Source organism: Etheostoma cragini, chromosome 10 (assembly GCF_013103735.1).
Source record: "Etheostoma cragini isolate CJK2018 chromosome 10, CSU_Ecrag_1.0, whole genome shotgun sequence".
Lineage (NCBI taxonomy): Eukaryota > Metazoa > Chordata > Actinopteri > Perciformes > Percidae > Etheostoma > Etheostoma cragini.
In genome coordinates this window covers 24,960,904-24,977,606 of record NC_048416.1, presented here as the reverse complement: position 1 = coordinate 24,977,606, position 16,703 = coordinate 24,960,904, and the positions used below count along the sequence as shown (strand labels likewise).

At 39.6% G+C, this 16,703-nt stretch overlaps 2 protein-coding genes across 2 annotated transcripts; both read left to right on the top strand.

The window, feature by feature from the left end:
• Positions 1–100: 100 nt before the first annotated feature.
• bbs7 (Bardet-Biedl syndrome 7) lies at positions 101–7,635 on the top strand. The gene is made up of 19 exons (XM_034883828.1): positions 101–580; positions 755–820; positions 931–993; positions 1,093–1,268; positions 1,365–1,551; positions 1,674–1,746; positions 1,854–1,961; positions 2,048–2,178; positions 2,404–2,488; positions 3,829–3,931; positions 4,057–4,249; positions 4,385–4,459; positions 4,562–4,630; positions 4,893–5,032; positions 5,514–5,678; positions 6,275–6,384; positions 6,481–6,584; positions 6,801–6,924; positions 7,115–7,635. Exons 1-19 carry the CDS (start codon positions 545–547, stop codon positions 7,246–7,248), a joined length of 2,142 nt encoding a protein of 713 aa, XP_034739719.1. The 5' UTR covers positions 101–544; the 3' UTR covers positions 7,249–7,635.
• Positions 7,636–8,947: 1,312 nt separating this feature from the next.
• Positions 8,948–12,393, top strand: ccna2 (cyclin A2). Its single transcript, XM_034884255.1, has 8 exons — positions 8,948–9,539; positions 10,116–10,365; positions 10,502–10,608; positions 10,738–10,961; positions 11,064–11,268; positions 11,346–11,459; positions 11,589–11,722; positions 11,879–12,393. Exons 1-8 carry the CDS (start codon positions 9,321–9,323, stop codon positions 11,928–11,930), a joined length of 1,305 nt encoding a protein of 434 aa, XP_034740146.1. The 5' UTR covers positions 8,948–9,320; the 3' UTR covers positions 11,931–12,393.
• Positions 12,394–16,703: the final 4,310 nt, after the last annotated feature.

The window sequence follows — 16,703 nt, the reverse complement described above, 5'->3', positions numbered from 1 at the left end:
TATACCAAACAACCAATCAGGAAAGGGCTTTAATTCGGACATTCTATCTCATCCAATAATGTTGCAGCTCGTTACTACCGCAGCGTTGTCTTGACAACGAACACTGCGTTTGTGTGGTCCTGAAGTGTCTCAAGGAACGTTGCCGTTAGCAACCGTTAGTATAAGTTGCCGTTAGTATAAGATTGAAGTTCGCGTTTACAACATATTGAGACGGTTACTTGCTTCCGGTGTCATAATGTAGCTCGGTCAATTTTTGTTAAACATGATATCTATTCACCTAAGTAGACAGTTGGCGTGCGAAGGAATCGTGTTAGTCAATTAGCTTTCTAGCTAGCGTTAGCACGTCGAGCTAATCTCCTTGCTTTAGATAATCCCAGTCTCTCTTCGCCAATACAATCGTGTTCTAATTTAACCAATACGTTGTGACTAACAGACCTAGGTGGACTGCAACTAATGATTCCTGCAGTTTTATAACCTACCTGGAACATTTGCACTAGCTATACTTCCCCCCCCCTTAAGAAAAAACACTCAGTGGAAGAAGAAGATGGAGATCAACCTTAATCGAGTTGATTATATTCAGGTAACGTTCAGACCAAGTACAGCCGGTGGTTTGTTTCTTATGATGTTCTTTTACAAGTCTTTTACTCTAACATTGGATTTTTGAACATTTACTGTGCATTCAGTGTTTTTTCTCAAAAACCTTTTTGACTTGGTCAATTTTGGTTACACAATTACCTCTCCTATGTCTTCACAGGTCGGTGTGACATCCCAGAAAACTATGAGGCTGCTTCCAGCATTGGGAAAAAAAGCAACTCAAAAGGTATCCGTCCTAAAAATGCCTGAACCTACCCTGGACTCATCAGACTTTGTCTTATGATTTAATTGTTTTGCACTGCAGCATCACAGCTCTTTGTTGTCTCTGTGTTTCAGGTTGCTGTTGCTGATCATGACGGTATACTAACGTGTTTTGGGATAAAGAAAGGAGAAGCAGTGGTAAGTGTCCTGGTTATGATTTTTCTTTCCTTATCATCCAGCCAGTTGAATCTTACTTTGTCATTTTCTAATGGAAAAGAGTCTGATTTTCGTTTTCAGCCCGTGTTTAAAACACTTCCAGGACAGAAAATAGCCAGAATGGACCTTGGAGGAGCTGCAGGGACACCACAGGAGAAGATTTTTGTTTGTTCTGGTTCTCAGGTCCGAGGATTCACCAAGAAAGGCAAACAGTTTCTCACCTTTGAAGCCAACCTCACTGAGAGCATTAACGCCATGTAGGAACCATTTCTTTCCTTCAACCTACCTTATTTTCTCATGCAGGACTGTTTAATTTTTACTGTAGTAAGTAATGTTGATTGTCTCTTCTCTAGGCATGTCTCAGGCGCTGATCTTTTTGTGTGTGCGAGCTACATCTACAACCACTACTGTGACTGCAAGGACCAAAACTACTACCTGTCTGGAGACAAAATCAATGATATCATATGCTTGTCCTCAGAAAATGTGACTCGACTCGTCCCCGTCTTGGCCTGCCAAGATCGGGTTCTCAGAGTCTTGCAGGTAGACCAAGAGTATATTTGCTGTTCTTATTTTGATACAGGTAGTTGTTCTACCTCATACAATTAGATGTGATTTATTATTCTGCTTGTTGTTGTTTTTTTTGTTTTTTTTAAATTCTGTAGGGATCCGAACTTGCCTATGACATTGAGGTCCCTGGACCTCCATCTGTCTTGGAACTGTACAATAAAGATGGAGGTAAGTTGACCTGTCTGTGTGCTGTGTACCAGAACGATAACATACAGTAAATGACACACACACACACACACAACAGATCTAACATAATGCCAATGATTTCTCTACAGGAGAGGAAATCCTCTATGGAACTACCGATGGCAATATAGGATTGATCCAGATCGGTGAGGGCTCAGCTGCGACCAAATGGGAGATTGATAACGACAAAAAGAAAGGAGGTATGTTGTTTACATGACCACACCAGGTTTTTGCATGTTGTCAATCAAATACAGATCACTAATACAATATTTCTGTCTCCTATCAGGAATTCTTTGTATTGACACTTATGACATTATGGGAGACGGAGTAAACGACATCCTGGTGGGAAGGGATGATGGGACAGTTGAAGTCTATGGGTTTGACAGCGCCAATGAGCCAACATTACGCTTTGAGCATGTGAGCAATTTCCACCCAGTCACTGTCAGTCAGTGCCTCTATACAATTATAAGAAAATAACAGCTTAATTTTTTTACAAGATCAAATAATATTTGTTATATTTTTCCCTGTGCATTGATACCTTTTTTGGCCTTTTCTTAGATGCCCGAGTCCATTGACAGTTTTTGTAAAACATGATTATACTGATTATTGATGGGCAAAGGTTTTTGTGTCTCCTGACTTTAGGTTTTGTCAGAGAGCGTGACTTCCATCCAGGGAGGCTGTGTAGGGAAGGAGTCTTATGATGAGGTCTTGACTACCACTTACACAGGTTGGATAAAAAATAATTAAAAACCATCACCTAGTGTTCCCAAATTTTCCTTCAGAGAAGAAAACGTGTCTGTTGTGCCTATCAAAGTATCTGTCAATCTGCAATATTTTGTATTTGAATATTGATGTACAGTCATTTCTGGGACTGTCTGACATGTAGTATGGATTTCCTGAAACCCAAAAGTTATTGTAAAGTATTTGAAGGAGATCTGTTTTTAATGGCCAGCAAACTGCCGGTGTTGAAGCCTCTCATGCTGTGCGTGAACAATTTTTTTCACTTTTCTACTGAGAAGGTCACTTCTATTTGGGCTAAAAAGTTACCTTCTACTTATGATTCCTCTATCTCTGTTGTCTGCTCTGCTGATTTTGGAAAGTTTGAACCTGTTACTTAGTCTGCACTACAGAAAATTGTTGGTCGCTTGAAGCCCTCAGGATCTCCAAGTGACACTCTCCCTCCTCGACTTTTTAAGAATGTTTTCCCTACTATATGTCCATCTGTTCTTGCAGTTGTTAATAGTAGCCTTTCCTCTGGTGTGGCCCCTGGACATTTTAAACATGCAATAGTCCAATCTCTAATTAAAAACCCTGGACTCGATCCTGAAGATCCAGCAAATTTCACGCCAATATCTAAAATACTTGAAAAGTTGGTTTACAGTCAACTAATGGCCTAGTCTGAAGAACACAACACTCTTGAAGTCTTCCAATCCGGTTTTAAAAATCAGTATCGAAACTGCTCTTTTTAGCTACTGATGGTGATTGTTGTTTTGATGCTTCTGGATCCAACTGCTGCGTTTGACAACCATCACCATTTTAGGAGTTAAAATTGACTGTGATGTTAAGCTTGACAAACAGATTGGGGCAGTGGTTAAAGCAGGGTTTTTCCAACTACGGCAGCTAGCTGAAATGAAGTCGATTCTTCCTAGGCAGCCCTTTAAGACAGTAATCCATGCCTTTGTGATCACACGGTTGGATTACTGTAATGCCCTATATGAAGGCATCAGTGCCTTATCTGTTGCTCGTCTCCAGATGGTGCAAAACGCTGCTGTGTATCTTTTAACTGGAGCACGTAAATATGAGAACATTACTAAAAATTATGGAATAATCTGCCTCTGCCTATTAGACAGGCTTTCTCACTGCATAATTTTAAATCTCTTCTTAAAAGCCACCTATTTTCCTTGGCCTTTCCTAACTGAGGCTGACATTTTTCTACTTTTGTTCTGTACAGCACTTTGTGCAACATTGGTTGCTTTTTAAAATGCTCTATAAATAAAAATGTGGATTGATTGATTGACATTGAGACATGCACAGTATAATCCACTTTACTGTTATTACCTCTTTCAGGATGGGTAACTGGTTTGACCACTGAGCCCCAGAAGGCTGAGGCTGGCCCCGGAGATGAGGTCAGAATGAGTAAGGAGATCCAGTCCAAAGTAGAAGCACTCAGGTACCAGCAAAAAGAGCTTCATTTTGTCATTATGCAGTATGCTCTTGTGCCTTTTTGAATGTGTTTGACTTACTGTGTAATGGTTTAAGTATGATTTCAAGACAAATCATAGTGTTCCCTTCCAGGGCAGAGCTGGAGCAGCTGCAGGTCAAAGTCAAGCAGGGCCGTGAGCAGTACCAGCAGACCTCTCAGTCCAGCACAGCCGTCTCTGCTGTGCCTGTCTTTAGCATCAATGACAAGTTCACCCTCTGCCAGGACGATGCCAGCTACAACCTCACTCTGGAGGTGCCGACGGCCATCGACAATCTGCTGCTCCAGGTCTGCTCATTGTTAAATCCCTGTGATTGCAGCCTCTGGTGCCTACAGACTCTTTTAATAATAAGTTATGCTCTTGATCCCATGTTGGAGACATAAACATGCTAAATGTAACTTAAAACTGAATCTCCTATGCAGAGTGACGTCCCCATAGATCTGCTGGATGTGGATAAGAACTCAGCTGTTGTCAGTTTCAGCGAATGTGATTCAGAGGTGAGCTGTGTAAACTTTCTACACAGGACAAACATACTTTACTACAAAGGTTATGAACCTGCCGCTGCCTCTAGAGGTCTGACTCTTTGTTTCTGTTTGTAGCAGCCTAATGGGAACTTTCTTCTGGCCACATACAGATGTCAGGCTAACACTACCAGACTTGAGCTCAAGGTAACACTTGCATCAAAACTCTTCATGATGTGGCATTTTGTTACTCCTTCTGTCATGAAAAGCTACAATACCATAGTTGGCCTTCCTTTGAGTAGTCATGAGTCACAGACAGTACTCAGCTGCGTCTTTTGCTCATTGCATCAGTCTTTACTCCCTTTACCCAAAGTACAAACATTTCTGGAACCACCTATTCCATTTGCTCAAACTATTTGATGTTTCACCGCAGAAAAATAATGTGTTTCATCCATAATAATTGTTCTAGGTGAGGTCCATTGAGGGACAGTATGGGACCCTGCAGGCTTATATTACCCCGAGACTGCAACCCAAGACATGCCAGGTCCGCCAATACCAGATCAAACCTCTGTCCCTCCACCAACGGACACACAGCATAGACCAAGAAAGGTGAAGACTTTCAGTTAGAAAATTGGGATTTGAATTCAGTAATCAAATCCTATTTTGAAGCTTCCTTAAGTCCTTAATTCCTGTGTTTCTTGGCAAAGGTTTGCTTTGTGTTGATGCCCAAAACCAGGTAAATATCAATCCCACTGAAATGATAACCTGATGTCGGACCTCTGAATTGCTGCCCACATTAGATATGTCCACACGTGAAATAAAAAGCCAATTTTGTGTGATTATAAGTTATACTAAAAATAGTATTTAATTGTTACATTTTATGTAAAAAATGTCCCTTGCCAAATGCTTAACCAGTTATTGTAGTAAAACTCAATCTCTAAGAGTCCTTTAGTTGCTGAGAAATATGTTTTGTTTTTAATTATTTATGATAAAAAAGACATCCAGTCCCATTGGTGTCATCTATCAGTTGTTACTCATAATTTTGATCTTACAAAATGTCTGTTACTTTGTCTCTCTGTATGACATACAGGCCTATGAACAGGCTCAGTCTGGTGGGACAGTTCAGTTTTGCTGAGATCCACTCCTGGGTGGTATTCTGTTTGCCAGAGGTGCCTGAGAAAACACCAGCAGGAGAGAGCATCACTTTCTATTTCCATAACACTTTTCTTGGGACACAGCTAGAAGCCACCTACTGGTAATTACTAGCACACAGTTAAAAGGCTTTTCTAGGATTGTATATACATTTGTAGAGATTATGAGCTAACTGACAAGGGGTTATAACTAGTGCTGTCAGGTAAATGCATGATTAACGGTGTTGACGCAAACCCATTTTAACGGCGTACATTTTTTAATTGCGAGATTAACGTTCTTTTTGGCCTAGCAAACTTTGTAGTTTTTTTACAGGCTGTTGCAACAACCAGTTACGTTAGAAAAACTACAACACCACACCAGATAGACCGGAAACAAAACAACAGGCACGCCACACACACTTGTTTGGGCTTGCAAGCGGGCCAAAGAGTGGTAACGTTACGTTTTGAGTGTTTGGCGAGCGCGAGACGCCGAAATGGACGCCAATTAGATTCTGAATGGAAAGTTTTTACTTTTTAAAAGTGGTCAAATGGTTTCATTGACGAGACCAAAGGGATCTGTGTGTTTTGTTGTTGTGAACTGAGCTATCATCGCAGCATGTCCAGTCTGAAATACCACTTGATGGCCAAGCACACAGCTGATGCCAACTCTCCGTTATAATCTACTTGGAATAAAATGTTTTTATTTTATTTGTAATTTTAGCAAAGGGGAGGGTCACTTCAAGTCAGACAACATCTCTACCATCTCTATACTGAGTGATGTTCTCTCTAAAGAAGCCACCAAGAGAAAAATCAACCTGAACAATTCATATGGTAGTTATATTATTATTGTTCAGTGTCTGCTGACAAAATATTTCCAAGGAATAATTAATTAAAAACTGTTTAACTAACTGGTTGTTATTCTTCCAGATATCAACGATGAGTCTGTGAGTCACACCCTGAAGATGATACATCCAAAACTGGAATCCCAGTTGTTGTTGGCTAGAAAGGTTCAGCTTATCGATGCACTTAAAGTACGTATTGATGAAATGTGTCGTTTTACAGTAAAAATCCACTCTGAAGCTGAATCCGTTCTGTTTTAAGACATTAACTTTGCCCATCTTTGGTTAAAACGCTCTGCGAGTTCTCACAAATATTTTTAGTGCTGTTGACAGGCTTTATTTGGAAATGTACCACATTTACTTACTGTACCTCCACCTCACTTCCTCTCTGATTTATCTGACTGGTAGGAGCTTCAGGTTCATGAAGGGAATGCTGACTTTCTCATCCCAGAGTATCGCAACATCTTGGATGAGTCCGCTAATCTCCTTGAGGAGTACAAGAAGCAGCCAGCGCACCTCGAGAGGCTTTATGGTGCAGCATTATTGCATTTCATTATTAATGAACTGATTTCCCTTACTCCTCTCCATGTATTTTTCTTTTTTTACATTTACATAATTGCAAAAATTTAAGACAGGAATTTACCTAAACATAAAGTTCTACTACATTATGACGTAGAGCTTGTTGGCTTGTGGTAAATTGTATATTTTTTTCTTTCCCTAAGGAATGATCACAGACCTCTTTATCGACAAATTCAAGTTCAAAGGCCAGAACGTGAAGACCAAGGTGTCCTTGTTGCTGGAGATTCTGGATAATTATGACTTAAACTCTCTGTTAGACTTTTTCAATGAGGCATGATATCATGTAGCTTAGAGATCATAGGGTATTATTTACGTGTCTTTGAGTGTCTTTATTTGTGCTATTTTTGTATTGTAAATACCAAAGGTTTTATGTTATGGTAGTTACTAGCAGTGACAGTGTTATGTTGTCATTTAGATACTTTTTGTCATAATAATAATAATGTACATTACTTTAATATTCATAATATATTTTGTTAGAATTCAAAAAACAAAGGTAGTGATAAATAAACCACTACAAGGTTGCCAGTTTCCTCATTTTATTGCTAACTAAGTTTTGGTTGAGGTTTGAAATTTCAGTGACTAAAATTAAGCCAGTAAAAAGCACACTAATTGTATGTTTTTATAATATCGTCACCATAGCACTGTGAGTTCCCACTCAGGAAATGTGTTACCATTGTAAGATGCATCATTTAAGGGGCGGATGGAAAGTAAATGGACAATACTATGAAATATCATATGATTATATGAAATTCTACGGAAAGCTAAAAGTGTGGTCATAAGCCAAATGTGACAATGAGTAACTTATCCATTCATCACACTGAAGTCTCATTAGTTCAATGTACCGTGCTTGCTTTCTTTATATTGCCATCCTCTTGACTTGATTTGAATTTAAGAACTCCCAAGCACCAAAAATAAGATCGTACAGCACTTTAACTGCATCACAGCAAGTACTTAATTTCAGTATTTCCATGTTTTGCTACTTCATACTGCCACTTACTATATTTAGGAGGAAATAATTGCACTCTTTACTACTTAACAGCATCTATTACATTATTATTTACATTACTTTCCCTGCTAATAATAGTTATGTACCTTAAGTTACATTTTTAATACACAACTTTTATGTTCTGGTATATTTCTACTTTTTCTAAAATAAAGAATCTGAAATCTTCTATTGCTGACAAAAGATGGAAAGGTGTGTGTTCATCATGAGTCAAATTACTACAGAATAACCAAAATTATTTAGTATTTAGTTCAGAGTATTATTTTCAACATTTCTATTTCAAATCATCTATGGTAGGAGCAAATTAAATTACACATGAACATTATGCAGTGGGTAATGTAACACATAGTACTTATCAATTGGGGGTACTTGTACTTTACTTGAATCTTTCTCGTTAGGCTGCTTTATTTTGGAAGCCAATATTTTACGTTTTCCATGTTACATTTATTTAATAATTTAAGTTACTTTGCAGATTTATATTATTAATTAAAAAATATGAATCATCTAATTCATGATGTTGGAGTATTATAGGTTAAGATACCCAGCAGTATAACCCAATCTAATCCAAATCATTTTCACTTTCACCCCCTGCAATATTTGTGATACTTACACGTTAATGCATCACTAATTATAACCCAGGGATATCATAGGGCCACAAATGATGCTCAAATAGGCCATTCTGCATAATGAGTTGTTTTTACTTGATGCTTATCATTTCAATTTTTACACTGTGTTATTGTTACTTTTGAAATTTTAGAGTACTTCTTCCACCACGGACATTTTCCCGCAGCTGTTACTCCTATATAACGCTTTTCTCCATACGTTCAAATCTACTGGTTCAAATGTGTCAAACCAGTTTTGAATTTGCAATCAAGCGAACATTGTACTCTTTCCGTTGCCGTACATGTAACGCGTCACTGCCTGTGCGGCTTGTGATTGGTCCGTTTCAATCCTCGCGGGCTACTTGAACTGAGAGAAAGCACCATCTGTATCTGCATGTTTCTGTGTATGGACCGAGGGTAGCTACCGTGGTTGCAGGTTGGTTGTAATCTTGGGGCTCAATGAGTATGGCAACTTGAAAACACACACACATTTGTAGAATTTGTATCGCGAAATGTGCATTGTTTTGTCTGGTTTGTGTGTTTTAGCGCTGCACCATAGTTCCAAGAGTCGTTGCCATCTCAACAGCTTAGTTTTAATTGTCCAAGGTTCTTAGCAAACTAGGAGCTAATGCGAGCTTTGATATAATCGTCCATACTTGATCTTTTAAAACTCTAACAAGAGCAAACACCAGTTGTATCTTGTTACGCGGACGGAGACAGGTTGGGCTTTTTTTGAGAGGAAACATGTCGGGAGCTAACAGAGGACAGGGAAGCGCGGCTAGTGAGTTTCACAACCAAGAAAATGTGCAGTCAAGACTGAGGGGCTCGCTTAAACCCCGAGCTGCCGTTTCAAATGATAACCAAGAAAACCTTCCACCGAAACAAGCAACCGGCAGAACTGTCCTGGGAGCCCTGCAGAACTACCAGCGGAGCAAAACCCTGAACCAGCGCGGCACGAAACAGGTCAGTTTGGGTAACTAGCTATGCTAAATAGCTCGAGCTAGTGTTTGCTAATGATGACCTAGATGGGGGTGCCATTGTAGTTTTTGGAGGCTAACTAATTTCAGTTATCCTTCCACTTAACATAACATGCATGTCGAGGTTTACTGACATATTTAATTTTAAATACATGGGTTTATTTATCGTGCTATGATTTAGCTAACAATGTTAACCAGATTGTCCGCCATTTTAATATCACCATTCACTTACTTGCACACTTTAAGCTTTACTGCTTTATTTAGCAGATTTGAAGAGCATTCCCAAAATCGATCACAAGTCCTGACCCTCTATAGTTTCTGCATTGATTGCAAAATATTATGTTTTTTACTTGCTCATTTCAGTGATAAACAGTGTGCCTCCTGGTTGCCTAAACACGAGTTACAGTTGGTGCTATTCCCATGCTTATTTGCTTTATCCACTTAGTCTATTGTGCATAGTGGTGGCCCCCCTAATGGCTTAAGTTTTATTTAAACTTAACTTTTTTTTGAAAACATTTAAACTTGTGGGACGAATCTAAACTGATTTATTTTCTGCTTGTAGGAGTCTGCCTGCTGTAAAAATGAAGACTTGGGCAAAAACTGCAATGAGAAGCCCATTGCCAAGCAGCCTGCTTTTCAGATCCATGTGGATGAGCCTGATGGATCCTGCACCAAGAAGCCACAGCAGGTGGTTGAAGCAGTCAAACCCAAATCTATCCCAGAAGAGTCTCTACTCACAATCAATACTGTGGCACGGCTCCGACAGCCCCTGGCCACTATTGAAATGCCATCAGCAATGGATGTCAGCTTTGGTGGGTTTTAAATACTTAAATGGCTAAATACTTAAATGTCTTAATCTCTAATTCACAAATTCTATGGAAACTGTAGTTGAAGACCAGAATATAGTTTCTTAGATTTTACTCTTCTAAATGTAAATTATTTCCCCAGACTCTCCTATGGACATGTCTGTGGTTGAGGGGGAGGAGAAACAAGTCGATGTAAACGAGGTCCCAGAATATGCGGCTGAAATCCACTCATACCTGAGGGAGATGGAGGTGAGCTTTTTTGTTTCTCAGCTGGTCTTGCTGCTTTAATATACTTCCCATGAGGCCTTTCTTCAAATGCATTTAAATATAAAGTGTATGGGCTTTGCCTGCAATTTTGTAACTGGTGATGCTTTACAGGTAAAAACCAGACCTAAGGCAGGCTATATGAAGAAGCAGCCTGACATCACCAACAGCATGAGGGCCATCCTGGTAGACTGGCTTGTTGAGGTTGGCGAAGAATACAAACTCCAGAATGAAACCCTTTATCTGGCTGTAAACTACATCGACCGCTTCCTTTCCTCCATGTCTGTCCTGAGGGGGAAGCTTCAGCTGGTTGGAACTGCTGCCATGCTGTTGGCTTCGTATGTACCAATTATTTTAGATTCAGTCTATTCAAGTTGCAATGTTTATGCTAAAGACTGGCTTCCTTGCTGTGTAAAGTGACTTTAAATATTCAAATGCAGGAAATTTGAAGAGATCTACCCCCCAGAGGTGGCAGAGTTTGTGTACATCACAGATGACACCTACACCAAGAAGCAAGTGTTAAGAATGGAGCATATGGTGCTTAAAGTGCTCTCCTTTGACCTGGCAGCACCAACCATCATCCAGTTTCTCACCCAGTACTTCCTCCATCAGTCTGTTAGCAAACCGGTGGAGAGCCTGGCAATGGTGAGCAGAAATATTAAAGTATTTATTTTGTTCAGTTTGGACATGGCAAGGATTAATCCCTTAACTTTGTCTTTCAGTACCTTGGGGAGCTCAGTCTCGTTGATTCGGATCCCTTCTTAAAGTACCTCCCATCACATACAGCTGCTGCAGCCTACGCCCTGGCAAACCACACAGTGACTGGTGGCTCATGGGTAAATTTTAATGTAGTAATTATTGAATCAAACTTGATCTTTCATCTCCTGAAGTGTGTGCACGCTTGTTAAAACGGCAGTATTTTGTGATGTATAAAAGTAAGATGACTCAAGTTGTCTCTTCCTCAGCCCAAGTCCTTGATGGAGATGTCGGGTTACTCCCTGGAAGATCTGATGCCATGTGTTAAGGATCTTCACCAAACATGCCTCAATGCTCCTCAGCATGCCCAACAGTCTGTTCGGGAAAAGTACAAGGGCTCCAAGTAAGTAGGCTGCTTACTTTAACTAAATGTTTCAGCTTTAGCTGTAGTCTTACGATTGCCATTGACTAGACTTAGATAAACTATGTTGGTGACTTTGGGTTGACTTCATAATTTTATGCAGTGGGGAAACTGTTCTAAAAGGATATTCTTTTCCAGGTACCATGAGGTTTCCCTCATTGACACTCCAACCGAATTGCTGCTGAAGTAACTTCCTCCCCATGTCATGTAGAGTTTTGTATTGTCTGTCTTAAATATTTTTTTAAAATGATGTGTCACAATTTCAAATGACATGGCCTGCTCTTCTTGGAGTAGCGCTAGATTTTTTTCTTTTTTAAGATGTTTTATATACTCATTAATACAGACGCTACAGTTGGTCAATCAAGCAGTTTATTGTTGACTTTTAATTGCTGACAAAATGTAGGTCTTATCCATACTGCAACATTCTGCTTTGCTCTAGTGTCAAACTCCTGTGAATGCGTTTTAAAGGTCGAGTTGATGGCAGTTGTTGCTGGTTCACCTGAGGTGTGACTTAATTTGACCTCCTAGAATGCATGTTTTGTCTGTAATAGAGTCGGCTGTCTCATTACGTCTTGAAAGTTGACAGTTTTTTTCAAGGCACCATCTGCACTGTAAAATATGGCTCTTGTAAATAAAATTCATTTAACATAAGACTTAATGTCTGTCTTTATGGTCAGTGTTGGACTCATGGGGGCAGCAGAGGCTAGGCTTAGTTTAGATGCTTCTAGTGGAAATTATGCATTTTTTGTAGTTTCTGTCACATGTACCATGTTAAGTTTAACATGGCCAAAACTTAGATTCTTGTGCTAAAACATTTAGATGCCATTTGTTCAGTACACTCGGCAAAGTAGAAATTATAAAAATGATTTTAACTAAGTGTTAAGCAACTTGAAGCCAGCCTTCCATAATTCCTTACCTGCTCTGGGAAGGAACTAGTTATCTATTTTACATTGAAGCCACTGTGGCAAACATTGTAGCCAAAGGCAGTAAAATTGGAATCTACTTTATTTTCCAGGTATGAGGACACATAAGGAATTTTTCTTTAAAACATCAATGCTCTTACTCATACAAAACTATATACTCTAAACAAACAATATAGAGGCAATAGTGTAAAGAATAGAAAGTATGCAGGTGTGAATTGTGATATTTTATGGTGCCAAGGGAGCTGGAATAAATGGTATATTAAATATGAACAGTAAGCCAGGCTACCTGTTAAATTTGCTGAGCAGACTCGTACAGATGCAGCAACTATGGGCAGTAAACTTGATATTTACAAACCAAGCATGTTAAGTTCAAGGACATTATCCTGAAATGCTTCATAACTTTTATATAAATGGCTTGTCATTCACTGTCTTGAGTTTTAGAAAACTAGCAAAATGTACAAAACTCCTGTTGTGGGGCTAGCATCACTTATGTGCATCTAATTTAAGGCAATAATTTAATATTTTATTTAAATGTTTCTCACACCAGACACCATTGATCAGTTAATGTAGAATGACGCAAGCCTTAAATAAGTAACAGCTGTTATTGATGCTGGGTAAAATGTTTTTGGCTGTGATTAACCAACTCAAAACTGAGGGAAAATGTTTGTTTAGTAAAATCTTTGTGGTATAATTTCCTTAAATACCTAGATTTATTTTTAAACTTAAATTTCTTTAAACCCTATATTGTCAAAAAATACATAAAATTACCTAAAGTGATCATGCTACTTGCCCAAAATTTGTAACACTGAATTTAAACTGAGTGTATAGGAAATATTAGGACCTGGAGCAAACATGGCTTGCCTTTTGTCTGCTCAGTTAATTAGTAAGTGACCAGAAAGGATGTCATTTTTTATACTTCTCATTCATCAGTGATTTGATTTTCTCTGTGAAAGTGAAGTAAATGCAGCCTGTGCCGTCGGTAGGCATCTCTCATCCCCCGCCCCTCCCCATGATACATTGGGAGGCTGGCTTTGTGCGAGGAGTCTGACAGGCGAGGGACGGCACAGCTGCCGAAAGCTTCCCACCATTTCATCTCAGGAGAATGGGCAGCTGCACACACTCTAAACAGGTTAGCTTTGTCACTGACAGCACGCGTGTCTAGACTACCTGGAGGATTAAACCATGGGAACAGATGGGAATTCTATAACATAGCCAAACCAGTTGCATAGCTGTTTGAATAATGGCTCCTGCATCTACATCACAGCTTCTGTGGAGCACCTAAGAAGATCCAAGTTCTTGGAAGAGAATTTTTTTTAAAAAGCGGTAGGGAGGGCCGGTGTCTGCCAAACCCCATGCCTGCCCCCAGAAAATTTCTGGTGGCGTCCACCTCGCTGCCCCTGGCACTGGGTTGGGGCTGGAACTTGAGCTTGTATGTGGGGATTATCCTTGGACTCTTGATGCTGATGTTGCTGCTTCTCTGGATGCTCCTCAAGCAGCTGAGCAACTCGGTGGGCAAATCCATGTTGCAGCCTGCCCGCTCTTTCAGACAGCCTCGCTTTGAACAGAGGTTTCAGCATGTATTGTGAAAAATGGGGACACTTGCCGTAACACTGCCGGGACTGAGGCTTGTGGGAGTGCTTTGAAGATTCATGTAAGAAAATGACTTTAAAATAAGATTTGAGTTGGACTTATGTGCAGGTTCGCTTTAAAAAACAATAAAACCTGTCATGTTCTTACTTATAGAAACTACTGTCTTTTTCTACTACATTAACTTTCTGGCATGCGCAAAAGAGGGACACTTCATCTACATCATCCTGAGTTATTAAAAACAGTTATTATGCAACAGCTATTTATTTTCATCTCTCAGATTAATTTACACAGCCAAGCTCAAACATCTAAATTGCTGAGTAAAGGCACAAGCCGAGATTAAATCTGCATCTTGATTCATGCTGATTAAAGCAATGCATTCAGAAGGGCAATTTGCACTCCTCTCATCACATTGGTGAATTGGCAGGAGGGATATTAAGGCTTTGCCGCCCATGAGAAGTATGAAAAAAGCTGTGTGCCATTTGTTTTCTCCAACCCCTTTGTCTATCATGGACAAAGTAAATGAGACCCTTGAGGAAAAAAGGTTAAATCAACTGCAAGTGCCCACGGGCTTAACACCATTTCTCAATGGTTACTATACACAGGTAGGGGTGTTTGACACGTTTTCACTTAGTATTACTGGGTACTTTTTTGTCTTTTAGTTTCATTTATCTTCAATCATTAGTCAGAGGTGCCTGACCTGTATTTGATTAAATATTCTCAGAGGAATCAATAATCGCATAGCCCTGAGGGAAGAATGTTAATTACAAATCGACAGTTGATTTCCTGAAAGAGCAAAACAATAAGATAAATATGGTTCAGACAGAGTGCTTCTGGGTGTGATGCCTCAGCGTTGAACATTTCTCAGAGGGTGTAAACAGTTTCTACAGGGAAAAGCTAGTTAGCTCTAATCAAAACTAACTAGTTGCACAAGATACTTTTTTGTTGTTCTATGAAATGCACCTTGTTGATTCATTTGGAGGCATTTCTTTTAGGTGTGTTTCTGGATTCTGTATAATCTATAGTTTGACATTTTAGGGAATACGGTTATTCGGCTGCTTGTTGAGTTAGATGAAAAGATTGTAACATACTTTGAAGCCAACGGCCAGTTAGCTTATAGCATAATGACTGATACAGGTGGAAGTAGCAAGTCTGGCTCTGTACAAAGGTAACACAATCCAACTGGCATCTCCGCTGAAGCTCACTAATAAGCAAGTTATCTCCTTTGTTTAATCTTTACAAAAACCAAAGTGTAAAAATGACAACTTATGAATTTTGTGAGCTTCCGTCAGAGCCAGGTCAGCTGTTTGCCCAATCAGCTGCTGTCTCTGGCTTCATTCATACAAAGGGTAAAATCAATCAGTGAATCTTCTTGTGTAATTCTTGTCAACAAAGCTTGTACATGTATTCCTGAAATGTTGAACTTGCAAACATTGTCTCTGACTTTAACGCTTGGTCAGAAAACACTTTACCATTTCTCTATTTCAAACCAGGAAATCTTGAGGATTTTCTCTTCAACAGGTCTGAACACATGGTTATTTTATATGTTTAAAAGTGTGCTCACTTCAGCTAGAGACCTGCATATTAATGAGGTCTGACATTGTGGATAGATCCCACGCCTGCATGTTTTTCACCTCTGTTGAGATCAAATTTGTCCTCTGTCACTGCTTGACCATCTGTGGCATCTCAATCCTCCTCTAACATGGAGGGCCATATGTCTGCTAATGCTGCACGTGTGTGCAGGTTCAAAGAAAGAAAAAGAAAAAACAAATGAACACAGACATGAAAAGAATCACAGCAGAGTCTGAGCCAGCATCCACTAGATACAGCAGACAGCAGAGATGGAGATTCTGGTCAAGGAAAGAGTTGAGGACAATGTTGCAGATGAGAACTACAAAAACACCTCTCACACTCTCAGTCCAATTTCTGGACCTCTGGTTGCATTTTTTGAGAGTGAGATTTAAGAACACATTAAACACCTGCTATGTTAAATAAAGCCTATGCCCCTGAGCAACAGAGGAAAACCATCTCAGGAATTTATTCTTCTGGTGGCTGCTTTGAAAAAGTATCTCTTCATATAAAAGGAATATCTGTAGGTCATAGTAGGTAAATTGGCATTTTATGATGGAAATAAGTTGAATGATGTCCTCTGTTTTTGTAGTTTGGTGCAATCAACATTTGATCTGATGAATTTGTAACTGCTTGTTCATTAGCGATTAAAGGAAGTTGGCTTCATGTCAGTCTGGGAGGCTGTGATCTGAAAAGGTGAGCATCCGTTACTGGAGGAGCTGGTGTTCACACTCATCTCCTCACAAGGGCTCCCTTTAATTAAGGTTTGCAGGGACGAGGACAGCCATGATGATATGTGAGCTGCACCTCACGCTTCGCTCTGCTGATTCCTGTCGCTCCTGTGAGGCATCAAGTATCTCCTGCTACCTGCACACGTTTAGCCA